Source organism: Oncorhynchus clarkii, unplaced genomic scaffold (genome assembly GCF_045791955.1).
Source record: "Oncorhynchus clarkii lewisi isolate Uvic-CL-2024 unplaced genomic scaffold, UVic_Ocla_1.0 unplaced_contig_2975_pilon_pilon, whole genome shotgun sequence".
NCBI lineage: Eukaryota > Metazoa > Chordata > Actinopteri > Salmoniformes > Salmonidae > Oncorhynchus > Oncorhynchus clarkii.
Window position 1 is genome coordinate 113,807 of NW_027257945.1, and position 20,460 is coordinate 134,266.

The window sequence follows — 20,460 nt, forward strand, 5'->3', positions numbered from 1 at the left end:
GAGAGGTAGAGAAGGGGGTAGAGGGGGGAGGCAGGGGGTAGAGAGGGGAGGCAGGGGTAAAGAGGGGTGGAGAGGGGTAGAGAGGGGAGGCATGGGGTAGAGAGAGGTAGAGAGGGGTAGAGAGGGGATGCAGGGGGTAGAGAGGGGTAGAGAAGGGGGTAGAGAGGGGTAGAGAGGGGAGGCAGGGGGTAGAGAGGGGTGGAGAGGGGTAGAGAGGGGAGGCAGGGGGTAGAGAGGGGTAGAGAGGGGAGTCAGGGGGTAGAGAGGGGTGGAGAGGGGTAGAGAGGGGAGGCAGGGGGTAGAGAGGGGTAGAGAAGGGGGTAGAGAGGGGAGGCAGGGGGTAGAGAGGGGTAGAGAAGGGGGTAGAGAGGGGAGGCAGAGGGTAGAGAGGGGTAGAGAGGGGAGGCAGGGGGTAGAGAGGGGTGGAGAGGGGTAGAGAGGGGAGGCAGGGGGTAGAGGGGTATAGAAGGAGTTAGAGAGGGGAGGCAGGGGGTAGAGAGAGGGTAGAGAGGGGAGATGGGGTAGAGAGGAGAGAGGGGGTAGAGAAGGGTAGAGAAGAGGAGACGGTAGAGAAGGAGGTAGAGAGGGGAGACAGGGGGTAGAGAGGGGTAGAGAAGGGGAGACAGGGGGTAGAGAGGGTTAGAGAAGGAGGTAGAGAGGGGTAGAGAGAGGGTAGAGAGGGGAGACGGGGTAGAGAAGAGGAGACAGGGGGTAGACAGGGGTAGAGAAGGGGAGACAGGGGGTAGAAAGGGGAGAGAAGGGGAGACAGGGGGTAGAAAGGGGAGAGAGGAGGTAGAGAGGGGAAGACAAGGGGAGGAGAGGGGAGGAATGGAGAGGGCAGAAGTGGAGAGGGGGGGCATAGAAAGGAGAGGAGAACCAGAGCAGCTGTGTGGTCTCACCAGAAGAAGAAAACCTGACCCTAGGACAGATTCTAACAGGAGACTGTTAACATCACCAGTTACACCCGGGTGGACACCAGACAGACAACAACACCTCTCCTCGAGCAGCAATGAAGCCGTGGTCCCTCTCTTCTGACGAGGTGCTGTGGTGCACCAGGTGTCAACTGGGAAGCCTTTAGGAGGGTGACTGTCCTCTCCCCCTTTTCTCCCTCCTTCTCTTCCTTCAGTTCGGGGTTATAGTCTCTGGGGTGGGGGAAGGGGTTAGGGTGGAGCAGGGTGGGGTCCAGGACCGTGGGAGGGGGTGTAGTCTCTGGGGCAGAGGGAGGGGTTAGGGTGGAGCAGGGTGGGGTCCAGGACCGTGGCAGGGGGTGTGGTCAGATACAGGGGAAGGGGTTAGGGTGGAGCAGGGTGGTGTCCAGGACCGTGGGAGGGGGTGTGGTCAGATACAGGTGGAGGGGTTAGGGTGGAGCAGGGTGGGGTCCAGGGGCAGGGAGGGGGTGTGGTCAGATACAGGTGGAGGGCTGTGCAGAGGGGTGTTGCTTCCTGTTCCTCAGACCACATGACTTCTCCTTGTAACCAAGACACATCTGCTGAGACACATCCACCAGGGCCGAGGCCACCGTTAGACCTACACAGAGACAGGAAGTGATGAATTAGTAACAGGAAGTGATGTATAAGTAACAGGATATGGTGTAACCAAGACACATCTGCTGAGACACATCCACCAGGGCCGAGGCCACCGTTAGACCTACACAGAGACAGGAAGTGATGTATTAGTAACAGGAAGTGATGTATAAGTAACAGGATATGGTGTAACTAAGACACATCTATCTGCTGGGACATGTCTAGGGCATTGGCCACCATTAGACAGACAGACAGACAGACAGACAGACAGACAGACAGACAGACAGACAGACAGACTAGTAAAATATCTGTTAGGGTACTGGCCACCGTTAGACAGACAGACAGACAGACAGACAGACAGGTTAGTAACAGATCTGTTAGGGTACTGGCCACCGTTAGACAGGTCGTCTACTGGTTAGAGCGTTGGACTAGTAACCGAATCCCCGAGCTGACAAGGTACAAATCTGTCGTTCTGCCCCTGAACAGGCAGTTAACCCACTGTTCCTAGGCCGTCATTGAAAACAAGAATTTGTTCTTAACTGACTTGCCTAGTTAAATAAAAGGTGAAAAATATTTTTTTTATTAGCAAACAGGAAGTGATGTCTTAGGACAAATATGTTCATCATAAACCAATATGGGCCTTAGGATACAGTGGTGGCTAGTGGCACTTTAATTTAGAAGATGGCAGCCATTTGCAGAAGTGAACAAGAAGGATTAGCGCTGTACGGTATAGATTAACTTGTTAGATACGGAAAAAAATGTTCGGTACTAGGATTTTTGTTACTTTCGGTACTTCTGTCAAATGTGTCTCACGTCGTCTACTAATTGAGAGGATCAAGTCTGTCAGCGTTTCTCCTGTCTGTTCCAGTAACTGTTGACGAGGACCTCTGGGAGTCTGGGCTGCATCATGTTCGACTGCCCAGAAGTCTTCAATAAATGGCATTAAGAAATGTTGAAACGGTTCATTAATGTTCACAAAACAATGTTTTACAAGATGACAGCGGTAGCTTCCAGCTATGTAGGCTAACTTTCCTAGCTAGCTGACGTTAACAGTACTTTGTTTGTGATGAGGCAAAAATATGCTGATTTCAAAGTTGATTGTCACCAAGAACTTGATTCATTCACTTCATCATCATCTCTCAAGCAGAGATACTGGAGGAAAATATCTCTGCCTCGTGGCAACCTCCACCAACCAAACTTCCTGTGTGTGCAAAGCGCATAGCAAAGTGGCTCATGCATCATGAATGAAGACATTAAAGACAGCGTATAATTATATAAAATAAGAGATTGCTTCTTCTATGCAAATGATGTTGATCAGTACCATCAAATACATCCCAAATGGAAGAGAAACAGACTGTGAATCATCCAAAACCAGCTCTGAACGCATGGATACCCTCCTATTGAATAATACTCATTCACCTGTATTGTAGATAGGCCTACGTAGCGTAGGATGTAGCATCTTACCCAGATATTTAATAAAGATTTACCATTCAAATACATGATTACCATTATGCTATAGACCTACGCTATCTACACGGGGGAGGTGTGTGTGTGTCTCTGGGGGAGGTGTGTGTGTCTCTGGGGGAGGTGTGTGTGTCGCTGGGGGAGGTGTGTGTGTGTCGCTGGGGCAGGTGTGTGTGTGTCTAGAGGAGGTGTGTGTGTCTAGAGGAGGTGTGTGTGTCACTGGGGGAGATGTGTGTGTCTAGAGAAGGTGTGTGTGTCGCTGGGGGAGGTGTGTGTGTCTAGAGAAGGTGTGTGTGTCGCTGGGGGAGGTGTGTGTGTCTAGAGGAGGTGTGTGTGTCGCTGGGGGAGGTGTGTGTCGCTGGGGGAGGTGTGTGTCGCTGGGGGAGGTGTGTGTGTCTAGAGGAGGTGTGTGTGTCTACAGGAGGTGTGTGTGTCTACAGGAGGTGTGTGTGTCGCTGGGGGAGGTGTGTGTGTCGCTGGGGGAGGTGTGTGTGTCGCTGGGGGGTGTGTGTGTGTTTGCTGGGGAGATAAAGCGGAGAGACTGGGGAGAGGCTGGGGGAGACTGGGAGAGACGGGAGAGACTGGGCGAGACGGGAGAGACTGGGGAGAGACGGGAGAGACTGGGAGAGACTGGGAGAGACTGGGGAGAGACTGGGGAGAGACGGGAGAGACTGGGGAGAGACGGGAGAGACTGGGAAGAGACGGGAGAGACTGGGGAGAGGCTGGGAGAGACTGGGAGAGACTGGGGAGAGACGGGAGAGACTGGGAGAGACTGGAGGGAGAGACAGGAGAGACTGGGAGAGACGGGAGAGACTGGGAGAGACTGGGAGAGACGGGAGAGACTGGGGAGAGACGGGAGAGACTGGGGAGAGGCTTGGAGAAACTGGGAGAGACTGGGAGAGACTGGGAGAGACTGGGAGAGACGGGAGAGACTGGAGGGAGAGACGGGAGAGACTGGAGGGAGAGACTGGGGGGAGACTGGGGAAAGACTGGGGAAAGACTGGGGAGAGACTGGGGAGAGACTGGGGGAGAGACTGGGGGAGAGACTGGGGAGAGACTGGGGGAGAGAAGAGAGAGACTGGGGAGAGACTGGGGGGAGACTGGGAGGAGACTGGGGAGAGACTGGGGGGAGACTGGGGGGAGACTGGGGGAGAGACTGGGGAGAGACTGGGGAGAGACTGGGGGGAGACTGGGGGGAGACTGGGGGGAGACTGGGGGAGAGACTGGGGAGAGACTGGGGAGAGACTGGGGGGAGACTGGGGAGAGACTGGGGGAGAGAAGAGAGAGACTGGGGGGAGACTGGGAGGAGACTGGGGAGAGACTGGGGGGAGACTGGGGGGAGACTGGGGGGAGACTGGGGGAGAGATTGGGGAGAGACTGGGGGAGAGATTGAGGAGAGACTGGGGTAAAGACAGACAGACAGACAGACAGACATAGAAAACATAAACAGAAGGAGGGTATTCCTGTATCTTACCAGACTGACCGGGCGGGGGGATGCCCCCGGTGCCTCTGGGTAAACGGACAAAGATGGAGAGGACAGCAGCCTTGTTCCCAAAACACGGCTCCAGGGCGATGGGCTTGGGCACCGTCTGGACAGGAGAGAGATGTTAGAGCAGGGTGTGAATTACGGGGGAGGCAGGGGGAGCTAAAATCCACTGACTGAGACGTTAGCTCCCCTAAATGAGATGTTAGCTCCCCTAAATGAGATGTTAGCTCCCCTAAATGAGAAGTTAGCTCCCCTAAATGAGACGTTAGCTCCCCTAAATGAGACGTTAGCTACCCTAAATGAGACGTTAGCTCCCCTAAATGAGACGTTAGCTCCCCTAAATGAGATGTTAGCTCCCCCATTAGCTCCCCTAAATGAGACGTTAGCTCCCCTAAATGAGACGTTAGCTCCCCTAAATGAGATGTTAGCTCCCCTAAATGAGAAGTTAGCTCCCCTAAATGAGACGTTAGCTCCCCTAAATGAGACGTTAGCTACCCTAAATGAGACGTTAGCTCCCCTAAATGAGACGTTAGCTCCCCTAAATGAGATGTTAGCTCCCCCATTAGCTCCCCTAAATGAGACGTTAGCTCTCCTAAATGAGACGTTAGCTCTCCTAAATGAGACGTTAGCTCCCCTAAATGAGACGTTAGCTCCCCTAAATGAGACGTTAGCTCCCCTAAATGAGACGTTAGCTCCCCTAAATGAGACGTTAGCTCCCCTAACAAAAGGGTAGGGGGTCTCTACATTACGCTCATTTAACCATTCTCCTATTTGTTTAAAATGTAGTGGTAAATACGACAGTAAAATCGTCCAAATAAAACGAACACCCCCACGTTTGTGTCATGGTTTAAACCATTTATTTCTATGTGGCGGGGCTGTCCACTCTCAGCTAAGCTCCTTTACCTATACATTTTGCTTTGTACTTCCACACTTCAACATTTGTTTGATTGCCTTTATTCCAACGCATTAGATTTATCCGTTGATGTATTATTGTTTGCTTTTGTCAGTCAGCTGTTGTTCAGGTGGGCAGACCTACAGGTGAGTTTAAGGTGGGTAGCGCTACAGGTGTTGTTCAGGTGGGTAGACCTACAGGTGTTGTTCAGGTGGGTAGACCTACAGGTGTTGTTCAGGTGGGTAGGCCTACAGGTGTTGTTCAGGTGGGTAGGCCTACAGGTGTTGTTCAGGTGGGTAGGCCTACAGGTGTTGTTCAGGTGGGTAGGCCTACAGGTGTTGTTCAGGTGGGTAGGCCTACAGGTGTTGTTCAGGTGGGTAGGCCTACAGGTGTTGTTCAGGTGGGTAGACCTACAGGTGTTGTTCTCCATCAGTGGCCAGAAGTAGTAGACCATAGTAGACCATTTATATTAGCTATTAGCTACCAATATCGCTAGACACCGACATCGCTAGACACCGACATCGCTAGACACCGACATCGCTAGACACCGACATCGCTAGACACCGACATCGCTAGATACCGATATCAATAGACACCAATATCACTAGACACCAATATCACTAGACACCAATATCACTAGACCCCAACATCACTAGACACCAATATCACTAGACCCCAACATCACTAGACACCAACATCACTAGACACCAACATCACTAGACCCCAACATCAATGGACACCAATATCACTAGACACCAACATCACTAGACACCAACATCACTAGACACCAATATCACTAGAGAACTAGACACCAATATCACTAGACACCAATATCACTAGACAACTAGTCTACAGCTAGTCACCCACGCATCCAATCCATCAAACAAGTAGGCTATACGTTAATGACAGTTGTCCACCACAGCAGACACAGCCGCCCTGGGGTGGACAACTGTTGGACAACTGGAGGACAACTTGTGGACAACTGGTAGACAACTGGTAGACAACTGGTGGACAACTTGTGGACAACTGGAGGACAACTGGAGGACAACTGGAGGAGAACTGGAGGACAACTGGTAGACAACTGGAGGACAACTGGAGGACAACTGGTGGACAACTGGAGGACAACTGGAGGACAACTGGTGGACAACTGGTGGACAACTGGAGGACAACTGGTGGACAACTGGTAGACAACTGGTGGACAACTGGTAGACAACAGGAGGACAACTGGGGGACAACTGGAGGAGAACTGGAGGACAACTGGTAGACAACTGGTAGACAACTGGAGGACAACTGGTGGACAACTGGAGGACAACTGGTAGTCAACTGGTAGACAACTGGTAGACAACTGGTAGACAACTGGAGGACAACTGGAGAACAACTGGTGGACAACTGGAGAACAACTGGTGGACAACTGGTGGACAACTGGAGGACAACTGGAGGACAACTGGTGGACAACTGAAGGACAACTGGTAGACAACTGGAGGACAACTGGGGGACAACTGGTAGACAACTGGAGGACAACTGGAGGACAACTGGAGGACAACTGGAGAACTGGAGGACAACTGGAGGACAACTGGAGGACAACTGGTGGACAACTGGTAGACAACTGGTGGACAACTGGTGGACAACTGGAGGACAACTGGTAGACAACTGGAGGACAACTGGAGGACAACTGGAGGACAACTGGTGGACAACTGGTGGACAACCGGTGGACAACCGGTGGACAACTGGAGGACAACTGGAGGACAACTGGAGGACAACTGGTAGACAACTGGTGGACAACTGGAGGACAACTGGTAGACAACTGGAGGACAACTGGAGGACAACTGGTGGACAACTGGTGGACAACTGGTGGACAACTGGAGGACAACTGGTGGACAACTGGTAGACAACTGGAGGAGAACTGGAGGAGAACTGGAGGAGAACTGGTGGACAACTGGAGGACAACTGGAGGACAACTGGTGGACAACTGGTGGACAACTGGAGGACAACTGGAGGACAACTGGAGGACAACTGGAGGACAACTGGAGGACAACTGGTGGACAACTGGTAGACAACTGGTGGACAACTGGTGGACAACTGGAGGACAACTGGTAGACAACTGGAGGACAACTGGTAGACAACTGGAGGAGAACTGGAGGAGAACTGGAGGAGATCTGGAGGAGAACTGGAGGAGAACTGGAGGACAACTGGAGGACAACTGGAGGAACCTTAATCCTTTAATCTTGATATTCCCCATCCCGCGTGCGGGAGCGTAATCATCGCCTGACAATAATTAGCATAACGCAACGGACATAAATATCCCTAGAAAATATTCCTATTCATGAAAATCACAAATGAAATATACTGAGACACAGCTTAGCCTTTTGTTAATCACCCTGTCATCTCAGATTTTCAAAATATGCTTTACAGCCAACGCTAGACAAGCATTTGTAAATGTATCGATAGCATTATGCCTTGCTAGCAGCAGGCAACCATGTCACGAAAATCAGAAAAGCAATCAAATTAAATTGTTTACCTTTGATGAGCTTCAGATGTTTTCACTCACGAGACTCCCAGGTAGATAGCCAAAGTTCATTTTTTCCGAAAATATTATTTTTGTAGGCGAAATAACCCCGTTTGTTCTTCAAATCGACCGGAAATTACAGTCACGAAAACGGTGAAAAATATAAAAAATTAGCTCCATAATATCGACAGAAACATGGCAAACGTTGTTTATAATCAATCCTCAAAGTGTTTTTCTAATATCTATTCGATAATATATCCATCGGGACAATTCATTTTTCATTAGGACCGATTGGAGTAATGGCTACCTCTGTATTTTACGCTAGAATCTCTCTCGGAGCCACCATGTGACCACTTACGCAATGTGGCCGCCTACGGCTATTCTTCAACATAAATGCGTAAAACTACGTCACAATACTGTAGACACCTTGGGGAATACGGAGAAAGCGTAATCTGGTTTATAGCCCATTCACTGCTCAATAGGGACTCATTGGAACGCAGGGCTTTCAAAACCTGGGGCACTTCCAGATTGGATTTTTCTCAGGCTTTCGCCTGCAACATCAGTTCTGTTTTACTCACAGACAATATCTTTACAGTTTCGTAAACGTTAGAGTGTTTTCTATCCAAAGCTGTCAATTATATGCATATTCTAACATCTTGTACTGACAAAATATCCCGTTTAAAAAGTGAACGTGAAAATTCTGCCCCCTAGTACCTCACTTGATCAGGCTATTTGTTTTACCAAAGGACCCAACAGAGCACCTGGTGTTATAATGGTTTTATACTGATTTATACATCTCATTTATTTGTCACATTATTATTATATATATATTTTTTATACGTTAATGACAGTAGGGTACACGCCCAATTTTTCAGTTTTTGATTTGTTAAAAAAGTTTGAAATATCCAATAAATGTAGTTCCACTTCATGATTGTGTCCCACTTGTTGTTGATTCTTCACAAAAAAATACAGTTTTATATCTTTATGTTTGAAGCCTGAAATGTGGCAAAAGGTCGCAAAGTTCAAGGGGGCCGAATACTTTCGCAAGGCACTGTATATGTTAATGTGAGTAGGCTATATGTTAATGACAGTAGGTTTTTGTTAATGACAGTAGGCTATACATTAATGACAGTAGGCCTATACGTTTTCAGTTATAAGAAGTTAACAGGGAGAGACAGGGATGGGCAGACAGACATGGAGAGAGAGACAGGCAGACAGACCGACCGACAGGGGGAGGGAGAGACAGACATGGAGAGAGATGGGCAGACAGACAGGGAGAGAGGCAGGCAGACAGACAGAGACAGGGAGAGCAAGGCTATGCTCACTGAGTCTGTACATAGTCAAAGATTTCCTTAACTTTGGGTCAGTTACAGTGGTCAGGTATTCTGCCACTGTGTACTCTCTGTTTAGGGCCAAATAGCATTCTAGTTTGCTCTGTTCTATATCCCTCTCTCTATCCCTCTCTATATCCCTCTCTACCCCCTCTCTATCCCTCTCTCTACCCCTCTCTCTACCCCTCTCTCTATCCCTCTCTCTACCCCTTTCTCTACCCCTTTCTCTACCCCCCTCTCTAGCCCTCTCTCTATATCCCTCTCTCTATCCCTCTCTCTATCCCCATCTCTACCCCTCTCTCTATCCCCCTCTCTATCCCTCTCTCTATCCCCCTCTCTATCCCCTCTCTCTATCCCTCTCTCTATCCCTCTCTATAACCCCCTCTCTATCCCCATCTCTACCCCTCTCTCTATCCCCCCTCTATCCCTCTCTCCAGCCCCCTCTCTATCGCTATCAATTCAATTCCATTTAAGTGGCTTCATTGACATGGTAAACATGTGTTTACATTGCCAGAGCAAGTGAAATAAATAATAAATAAAAGTGAAATAAAGAAAAATGAACAGTCAGACTTCCAAAAGACATTTCAAATGTCATATTCTGTCTATATTACAGTGTTGTAATGATGTGCAAATAGTTAAAGAACACAAGGGAAAATAAATAAATATGGGTTGTATTTACAATGGTGTTTGTTCTTCACTGGTTGCCCTTTTCTTGTGGCAACAGGTCACTAATCTTGCTGCTGTGATGCACACTGTGGTATTTCACCCAGTAGATATGGGAGTTTATCAAAATGTGGTTTTCTTTTCTAATTCGTTGTGGATCTGTGTGATCTGAGGGAAATGGCTCCTGAGCTGGACAGCTAAATGGGCAATGGCATCACTCACTCACTCACTCACTCACTCACACACTCACACACTCACACACTCACACACTCACACACACACACACACACACACACACACACACACACACACACACACACACACACACACACACTCACTCACACACTCTCTTAAACAGAGAGAACACACACACCTAACTAGGGAGGAAGTGACACGGAGAACACACACACACCTCTTTCCGAGTGAGAACACACAGAGAAAGACAGTAATCATATTCATATTCTGACCCATTTTACACATTTATCCTCCTCCATCTCTCTTCCCTCCCTCTCTTCCCTCCCCCAATCTCTCCTCTCCTCATCTCCCTCTCTTCCCTCCCTCTCTCTCCTCCCTCTCTCTTCCCTCCATCTCTCCTCCCTCTCTCCTTTCTCTTCCCTCCCTCTCTTCCCTCCCTCTCTCTTCCCTCCCTCTCTCTTCCCTCCCTCTCTCCTCTTCCTTCTCTGAAGCTGTCCTTTCATCCAGACTGAAACTTTCCTTTAGGTTGTCAGGAGAAACCTGGCACATCCATCTTCCATTCCTACAGCTAGTTGAAATACTAATAATACAGTGGGGCAAAAAGGTATTTAGTCGGCCACCAATTGTGCAAGTTCTCCCACTTAAAAAGATGAGAGAGGCCTGTAATTTTCATCATAGGTACACTTCATCTATGACAGACAAAATGAGAAAAAAAAATCCAGAAAATCACATTGTAGGATTTTTTATGAATTTATTTGCAAATTATGGTGGAAAATAAGTATTTGGTCAATAACAAAAGTTTATCTCAATACTTTGTTATATACCCTTTGTTGGCAATGACAGAGGTCAAACATTTTCTGTAAGTCTGCACAAGGTTTTCACACACTGTTGCTGGTATTTTGGCCCATTCCTCCATGCAGATCTCCTCTATAGCAGTGATGTTTTGGGTCTGTTGCTGGGCAACACGGACTTTCAACTCCCTCCAAAGATTTTCTATGGGGTTGAGATCTGGAGACTGGCTAGGCCACTCCAGGACCTTGAAATGCTTCTTACGAAGCCACTCCTTCGTTGCCCGGGCGGTGTGTTTGGGATCATTGTCATGCTGAAAGACCCAGCCACGTTTCATCTTCAATGCCCTTGCTGATGGAAGGAGGTTTTCACTCAATCTCACGATACATTGCCCCATTCATTCTTTCCTTTACACGGATCAGTCGTCCTGGTCCCTTTGCAGAAAAACAGCCCCAAAGCATGATGTTTCCACCCCCATGCTTCACAGTAGGTATGGTGTTCTTTGGATGCAACTCAGCATTCTTTGTCCTCCAAATACGAGTTGAGTTTTTACCAAAAAGTTATATTTTGGTTTCATCTGACCATATGACATTCTCCCAATCTTCTTCTGGATCATCCAAATGCTCTCTAGCAAACTTCAGACAGGCCTGGACATGTACTGGCTTAAGCAGGGGGACACGTCTGGCACTGCAGGATTTGAGTCCCTGGCGGCGTAGTGTGTTACTGATGGTAGGCTTTGCTCACCGTTATTGTGATCATTTTGACCCCACGGGGTGAGATCTTGCGTGGAGCCCCAGATCGAGGGAGATTATCAGTGTTCTTGTATGTCTTCCATTTCCTAATAATTGCTCCCACAGTTGATTTCTTCAAACCAAGCTGCTTACCTATTGCAGATTCAGTCTTCCCAGCCTGGTGCAGGTCTACAATTTTGTTTCTGGTGTCCTTTGACAGCTCTTTGGTCTTGGCCAAAGTGGAGTTTGGAGTGTGACTGTTTGAGGTTGTGGACAGATGTCTTTTATACTGATAACAAGTTCAAACAGGTACCATTAATACAGGTAACGAGTGGAGGACAGAGGAGCCTCTTAAAGAAGTTACAGGTCTGTGAGTGCCAGAAATCTTGCTTGTTTGTAGGTGACCAAATACTTATTTTCCACCATAATTTGCAAATAAATTCATAAAAAATCCTACAATGTGATTTTCTGGATTTTGTTTCCTCATTTTGTCTGTCATAGTTGAAGTGTACCTATGATGAAAATTACAGGCCTCTCTCATCTTTTTAAGTGGGATAACTTGCACAATTGGTGGCTGACTAAATACTTTCTTTGCCCCACTGTACCGCTAGTTCTACATACCGGTGGTTCTACATACCGCTAGTTCTACATACTGCTAGTTCTACATACCGCTAGTTCTATATACCGCTAGTTCTACATACCACTAGTTCTACATACCGCTAGTTCTACATACCGCTAGTTCTATATACCGCTAGTTCCACATACCGCTAGTTCTACATACTGCTAGTTCTACATACCGCTAGTTCTACATACCGCTAGTTCTACATACCGCTAGTTCTATATACCGCTAGTTCTACATACCGCTAGTTTATATACCGCTAGTTCTATATACCGCTAGTTCTATATACCGCTAGTTTATATACCGCTAGTTTATATACCGCTAGTTCTACATACCGCTAGTTCTACATACCGCTAGTTCTATATACCGCTAGTTCTACATACCGCTAGTTCTACATACCGCGAGTTCTATATACCGCTAGTTCTACATACCGCTAGTTCTATATACCGCTGGTTCTATATACCGCTGGTTCTATATACCGCTAGTTCTATATACCGCTAGTTTATATACCGCTAGATCTACATACCGCTAGTTCTATATACTGCTAGTTCTACATACTGCTAGTTCTAGATACTGCTAGTTTAAATACCGCTAGTTCTACATATCGCTAGTTTATATACTTCTAGTTCTACATACCTCTAGTTCTATATACCGCTAGTTCTAGTTCTACATACCGCTAGTTCTATATACCGCTAGTTCTATATACTGCTAGTTCTACATACTGCTAGTTCTATATACCGCTAGTTTATATACCGCTAGTTTATATACTGCTAGTTCTATATACTGCTAGTTCTATATACCGCTAGTTCTATATACCGCTAGTTCTATATACTCCTAGTTCTATATACCGCTAGTTCTAGTTCTATATACCGCTAGTTCTACATACCGCTAGTTCTACATACCGCTAGTTCTATATACCGCTAGTTCTATATACCGCTAGTTCTATATACCGCTAGTTCTATATACTGCTAGTTCTATATACCTGTTTGAGCTTCAGTTAGACAGATTCCATTTGGTTTCTCAAGGGCAGACTGTGCATTCTTCACACTGTGTCAGGCTGAACCTGCCCTGAGGTTATTTGGTACTTGTATATTTTGTATGATATTACGTGGGTCTACTGCAACATTGATAAGAGGTAGTGGGTCTACTGAAACATTGATAAGAGGTAGTAGGTCTACTGAAACATTGATAAGAGGTAGTAGTCCTACTGAAACATTGATAAGAGGTAGTAGGACCTACTGAAACATTGATAAGAGGTAGTAGGTCTACTGAAACATTGATAAGAGGTAGTGGGTCTACTGAAACATTGATAAGAGGTAGTAGGTCTACTGAAACATTGATAAGAGGTAGTAGGACCTACTGAAACATTGATAAGAGGTACTGGGTCTACTGAAACATTGATAAGATGTAGTAGTCCTACTGAAACATTGATAAGAGGTAGTAGGTCCTACTGAAACATTGATAAGAGGTAGTAGTCCTACTGAAACATTGATAAGAGGTAGTAGGTACTACTGAAACATTGATAAGATGTAGTAGTCCTACTGAAACATTGATAAGAGGTAGTAGGTACTACTGAAACATTGATAAGATGTAGTAGTCCTACTGAAACATTGATAAGAGGTAGTAGGTCCTACTGAAACATTGATAAGAGGTAGTAGGTACTACTGAAACATTGATAAGAGGTAGTAGGTCTACTGAAACATTGATAGGAGGTAGTAGGTCCTACTTAAACATTGATAAGAGGTAGTAGTCCTACTGAAACATTGATAAGAGGTAGTAGTCCTACTGAAACATTGATAAGCGGTAGTAGGTACTACTGAAACATTGATAAGAGGTAGTAGGTACTACTGAAACATTGATAAGAGGTACTGGGCCTACTGAAACATTGATAAGAGGTAGTAGGTCCTACTGAAACATTGATAAGAGGTAGTAGGTCCTACTGAAACATTGATAAGAGGTAGTAGGTCTACTGAAACATTGATAAGAGGTAGTAGGACCTACTGAAACATTGATAAGAGGTAGTAGTCCTACTGAAACATTGATAATAGGTAGTAGGTACTACTGAAACATTGTTAAGAGGTAGTAGGTCTACTGAAACATTGATAAGAGGTAGTAGGTCTACTGAAACATTGATAAGAGGTAGTAGGTCCTACTGAAACATTGATAAGAGGTAGTGGGTCTACTGAAACATTGATAAGAGGTAGTAGGTCTACTGAAACATTGATAAGAGGTAGTAGTCCTACTGAAACATTGATAATAGGTAGTAGGTCTACTGAAACATTGATAGGAGGTAGTAGGACCTACTGAAACATTGATAAGAGGTACTGGGTCTACTGAAACATTGATAAGATGTAGTAGTCCTACTGAAACATTGATAAGAGGTAGTAGGTCCTACTGAAACATTGATAAGAGGTAGTAGTCCTACTGAAACATTGATAAGAGGTAGTAGGTACTACTGAAACATTGATAAGATGTAGTAGTCCTACTGAAACATTGATAAGAGGTAGTAGGTACTACTGAAACATTGATAAGAGGTAGTAGGTCTACTGAAACATTGATAGGAAGTAGTAGGTCCTACTTAAACATTGATAAGAGGTAGTAGTCCTACTGAAACATTGATAAGAGGTAGTAGTCCTACTGAAACATTGATAAGAGGTAGTAGGTACTACTGAAACATTGATAAGAGGTAGTAGGTACTACTGAAACATTGATAAGAGGTACTGGGCCTACTGAAACATTGATAAGAGGTAGTAGGTCCTACTGAAACATTGATAAGAGGTAGTAGGTCCTACTGAAACATTGATAAGAGGTAGTAGTCCTACTGAAACATTGATAAGAGGTAGTAGGTCTACTGAAACATTGATAAGAGGTAGTAGGACCTACTGAAACATTGATAAGAGGTAGTAGTCCTACTGAAACATTGATAATAGGTAGTAGGTACTACTGAAACATTGTTAAGAGGTAGTAGGTCTACTGAAACATTGATAAGAGGTAGTAGGTCTACTGAAACATTGGTAAGAGGTAGTAGGTCCTACTGAAACATTGATAAGAGGTAGTGGGTCTACTGAAACATTGATAAGAGGTAGTAGGTCTACTGAAACATTGATAAGAGGTAGTAGTCCTACTGAAACATTGATAATAGGTAGTAGGTCTACTGAAACATTGATAGGAGGTAGTAGGACCTACTGAAACATTGATAAGAGGTACTGGGTCTACTGAAACATTGATAAGATGTAGTAGTCCTACTGAAACATTGATAAGAGGTAGTAGGTCCTACTGAAACATTGATAAGAGGTAGTAGTCCTACTGAAACATTGATAAGAGGTAGTAGGTACTACTGAAACATTGATAAGATGTAGTAGTCCTACTGAAACATTGATAAGAGGTAGTAGGTACTACTGAAACATTGATAAGAGGTAGTAGGTCTACTGAAACATTGATAGGAAGTAGTAGGTCCTACTTAAACATTGATAAGAGGTAGTAGTCCTACTGAAACATTGATAAGAGGTAGTAGTCCTACTGAAACATTGATAAGAGGTAGTAGGTACTACTGAAACATTGATAAGAGGTAGTAGGTACTACTGAAACATTGATAAGAGGTACTGGGCCTACTGAAACATTGATAAGAGGTAGTAGGTCCTACTGAAACATTGATAAGAGGTAGTAGGTCCTACTGAAACATTGATAAGAGGTAGTAGTCCTACTGAAACATTGATAAGAGGTAGTAGGTCTACTGAAACATTGATAAGAGGTAGTAGGACCTACTGAAACATTGATAAGAGGTAGTAGTCCTACTGAAACATTGATAATAGGTAGTAGGTACTACTGAAACATTGTTAAGAGGTAGTAGGTCTACTGAAACATTGATAAGAGGTAGTAGGTCTACTGAAACATTGGTAAGAGGTAGTAGGTCCTACTGAAACATTGATAAGAGGTAGTGGGTCTACTGAAACATTGATAAGAGGTAGTAGGTCTACTGAAACATTGATAAGAGGTAGTAGTCCTACTGAAACATTGATAATAGGTAGTAGGTCTACTGAAACATTGATAGGAGGTAGTAGGACCTACTGAAACATTGATAAGAGGTAGTAGTCCTACTGAAACATTGATAAGAGGTACTGGGTCTACTGAAACATTGATAAGAGGTAGTAGGTCCTACTGAAACATTGATAAGAGGTAGTAGGTCCTACTGAAACATTGATAAGAGGTAGTAGTCCTACTAAAACATTGATAAGAGGTAGTAGGTCCTACTGAAACATTGATAAGAGGTAGTGGGTCTACTGAAACATTGATAGCATTAATAGATGTAGTGGGTCTACTATGTTACTGACTTTTAAGTTGTTTATGGTGTAAATGGTAGTAAACCATTCCAGATTGTTTGTGTTTCCGTCCCCTACAATCAATGTGACTCAATGCACTGCTTTGGAAATGGAAAAATATGTCTTTAGGGATCAATTTGAGCAAATAAAACAATGAGATTTTACCAGGATGAACTAAGGCCATTAACTAGATTAATTATTGTCATTGTTTGACTACATTTGGCATTTAGCAGACAGTTATTCAGAGACTCATAGTCAGTACATTCACCTTCAGATAGCTAGGTGGACCAGTCATAGTCAGTACATTCATCTCCAGATAGCTAGGTGGACCAGTCATAGTCAGTACATTCATCTTCAGATAGCTAGGTGGACCAGTCATAGTCAGTACATTCATCTCCAGGTAGCTAGGTGGACCAGTCATAGTCAGTACATTCATCTCCAGGTAGCTAGGTGGACCAGTCATAGTCAGTACATTCATCTCCAGATAGCTAGGTGGACCAGTCATAGTCAGTACATTCATCTCCAGATAGCTAGGTGGACCAGTCATAGTCAGTACATTCATCTCCAGGTAGCTAGGTGGACCAGTCATAGTCAGTACATTCATCTCCAGGTAGCTAGGTGGACCAGTCATAGTCAGTACATTCACCTCCAGATAGCTAGGTGGACCAGTCATAGTCAGTACATTCATCTCCAGATAGCTAGGTGGACCAGTCATAGTCAGTACATTCATCTTCAGATAGCTAGGTGGACCAGTCATAGTCAGTACATTCATCTCCAGATAGCTAGGTGGACCAGTCATAGTCAGTACATTCATCTTCAGATAGCTAGGTGGACCAGTCATAGTCAGTACATTAATCTCCAGATAGCTAGGTGGACCAGTCATAGTCAGTACATTCATCTTCAGATAGCTAGGTGGACCAGTCATAGTCAGTACATTCATCTTCAGATAGCTAGGTGGACCAGTCATAGTCAGTACATTCATCTTCAGATAGCTAGGTGGACCAGTCATAGTCAGTACATTCATCTCCAGATAGCTAGGTGGACCAGTCATAGTCAGTACATTAATCTTCAGATAGCTAGGTGGACCAGTCATAGTCAGTACATTCATCTTCAGATAGCTAGGTGGACCAGTCATAGTCAGTACATTCATCTTCAGATAGCTAGGTGGACCAGTCATAGTCAGTACATTCATCTTCAGATAGCTAGGTGGACCAGTCATAGTCAGTACATTCATCTCCAGGTAGCTAGGTGGACCAGTCATAGTCAGTACATTCATCTCCAGGTAGCTAGGTGGACCAGTCATAGTCAGTACATTCATCTCCAGATAGCTAGGTGGACCAGTCATAGTCAGTACATTCATCTCCAGATAGCTAGGTGGACCAGTCATAGTCAGTACATTCATCTCCAGGTAGCTAGGTGGACCAGTCATAGTCAGTACATTCATCTCCAGGTAGCTAGGTGGACCAGTCATAGTCAGTACATTCACCTCCAGATAGCTAGGTGGACCAGTCATAGTCAGTACATTCATCTCCAGATAGCTAGGTGGACCAGTCATAGTCAGTACATTCATCTTCAGATAGCTAGGTGGACCAGTCATAGTCAGTACATTCATCTCCAGATAGCTAGGTGGACCAGTCATAGTCAGTACATTCATCTTCAGATAGCTAGGTGGACCAGTCATAGTCAGTACATTAATCTCCAGATAGCTAGGTGGACCAGTCATAGTCAGTACATTCATCTTCAGATAGCTAGGTGGACCAGTCATAGTCAGTACATTCATCTTCAGATAGCTAGGTGGACCAGTCATAGTCAGTACATTCATCTTCAGATAGCTAGGTGGACCAGTCATAGTCAGTACATTCATCTCCAGATAGCTAGGTGGACCAGTCATAGTCAGTACATTAATCTTCAGATAGCTAGGTGGACCAGTCATAGTCAGTACATTCATCTTCAGATAGCTAGGTGGACCAGTCATAGTCAGTACATTCATCTTCAGATAGCTAGGTGGACCAGTCATAGTCAGGACATTCATCTTCAGATAGCTAGGTGGACCAGTCATAGTCAGTACATTCATCTTCAGATAGCTAGGTGGACCAGTCATAGTCAGTACATTCATCTTCAGATAGCTAGGTGGACCAGTCATAGTCAGGACATTCATCTTCAGATAGCTAGGTGGACCAGTCATAGTCAGTACATTCATCTTCAGATAGCTAGGTGGACCAGTCATAGTCAGGACATTCATCTTCAGATAGCTAGGTGGACCAGTCATAGTCAGTACATTCATCTTCAGATAGCTAGGTGGACCAGTCATAGTCAGTACACTTTTTCTCAATAATGTAGTTATCAGCAAAGTAAAAGGCAAGGGGGGGGGGGGGGGATTATTTAAGATACTCTTTGAAGAAGATGGGCAGGGACTCTGCTGTCCTGGCTTCAGGGGGAAGCTGGTTCCACCATTTTGTTCCTAAGAAAGAGAAGAGCTTCGACTGGGCTGAGCGGGAGAGGTGGGAGGGCCAAGCCCTGCAGACTCTCCACCCCCGCCCCCTCTCTCTCTCCACCCCCTGCCCCCTCTCTCTCCCCACCCCTGCCCCCTCTCTCTCCCCACCCCCTGCCTCCTCTCTCGCCACACCCTGCCTCCTCTCTCTCCACACCCTGCCTCCTCTCTCAACCCACCCCCTGCCTCCTCTCTCTACACCCCCAGGCTCCCCTCTCTCTCCACCCCCTGCCTCCTCTCTCCCCACCCCCTGCCTTCTCTCTCTCCACCCCCTGCCTCTCCTCTCTCCCCAGCCTCCCCATCAGTGTGTCCAGGCAGGGTTTCAGGGTTTTCTGTCCCATAACCAGGCCATGATCTAGTTAACCAACCTAGGCCTTTTCCTTCTGCATCACACACTCCTATTTTGTAATCCTTTAGGTCACCCTGATGCTATACCCATCCCTCCATCCATCCGTCACTAACATACATAAATAAATAATGAATCTCATCATCAACATGCTCCACGATCTCTCTCTCCTCCATCTCTCCTCTCCCTCAGGGACTCTAGCTGGGTGAATATATCTAATTTCCTCCCTTTCCCTCTCCCTCAGTCTCTCCTCTCCTCCATCTCTCCTGTCCCTCTCCATCTCTCCTCACCCTCTGCCCCCTCTCTCTCCTCTACCTCTCCTCTCATTCTCTCCATCTCCCCTCTACCCCTCCTCTCCTCTCCTCCTCCCCTCCTTTCCCTCTTCTTTACCTCTCATCCAGACCTGTCATCCAGACCTGTCAAACATCCAGACCTGTCACACAACCAGACCTGTCATCCAGACCAGTCATCCAGACCTGTCATTCAGACCTGTCATCCAGACCTGTCACACAACCAGACCTGTCATTCAGACCTGTCATCCAGACCTGTCATCCAGACCTGTCACACAACCAGACCTGTCATTCAGACCTGTCACCCAGACCTGTCATCCAGACCTGTCATCCAGACCTGTCACACAACCAGACCTGTCATCCAGACCTGTCATCCAGACCTGTCATCCAGATCTGTCAGACCTGTCATCCAGATCTGTCAGACCTGTCATCCAGACCTGTCATCTAGATCTGTCAGACCTGTCATCCAGACCTGTCATCCAGATCTGTCAGACCTGTCATCCAGACCTGTCATCCAGACCTGTCATCCAGATCTGTCAGACCTGTCATCCAGACCTGTCTACTTTTCTCTCCTCTTCTTTCCTCTCCCCCCACATTCAGTGTTGTGCAGCTATAAACTACTTTAATGATGTTTCCTGTGTGCGAGGCCTGAGGCCAATCACAGGTGACGATACACTACCGTAGTCTCCTGAAAAAAGGACATAACCACAACACAAGGACAGAACAAACAGCATAGTGTACTGCTGCCTGCCTTCTCTGAATGGAGAGGAGGTAGGAACATATCTGATGGTCCAGCTCACCATTTCCATTCCACA

At 46.0% G+C, this 20,460-nt stretch overlaps 1 protein-coding gene across 4 annotated transcripts in view; it reads right to left on the minus strand.

Moving 5' to 3' along the window:
• Positions 1-909: 909 nt before the first annotated feature.
• LOC139394152 (attractin-like) overlaps positions 910-20,460 on the minus strand; it is a 251,525-nt gene continuing 231,974 nt past the window's right edge. For 3 of the 4 annotated variants that reach the window (XM_071142189.1, XM_071142187.1, XM_071142186.1), the window contains exons 28-29: positions 4,462-4,576; positions 910-1,527 (exon numbers count right to left, since the gene is read on the minus strand). In XM_071142189.1, the coding sequence (XP_070998290.1) occupies positions 1,403-1,527; positions 4,462-4,576 (240 nt within the window). In that variant the 3' untranslated portion in view covers positions 910-1,402. Of the gene's footprint in view, positions 1,648-4,461; positions 4,577-20,460 lie in introns of all 4 variants that reach the window. The other variant, XM_071142190.1, reaches the window with a different exon arrangement.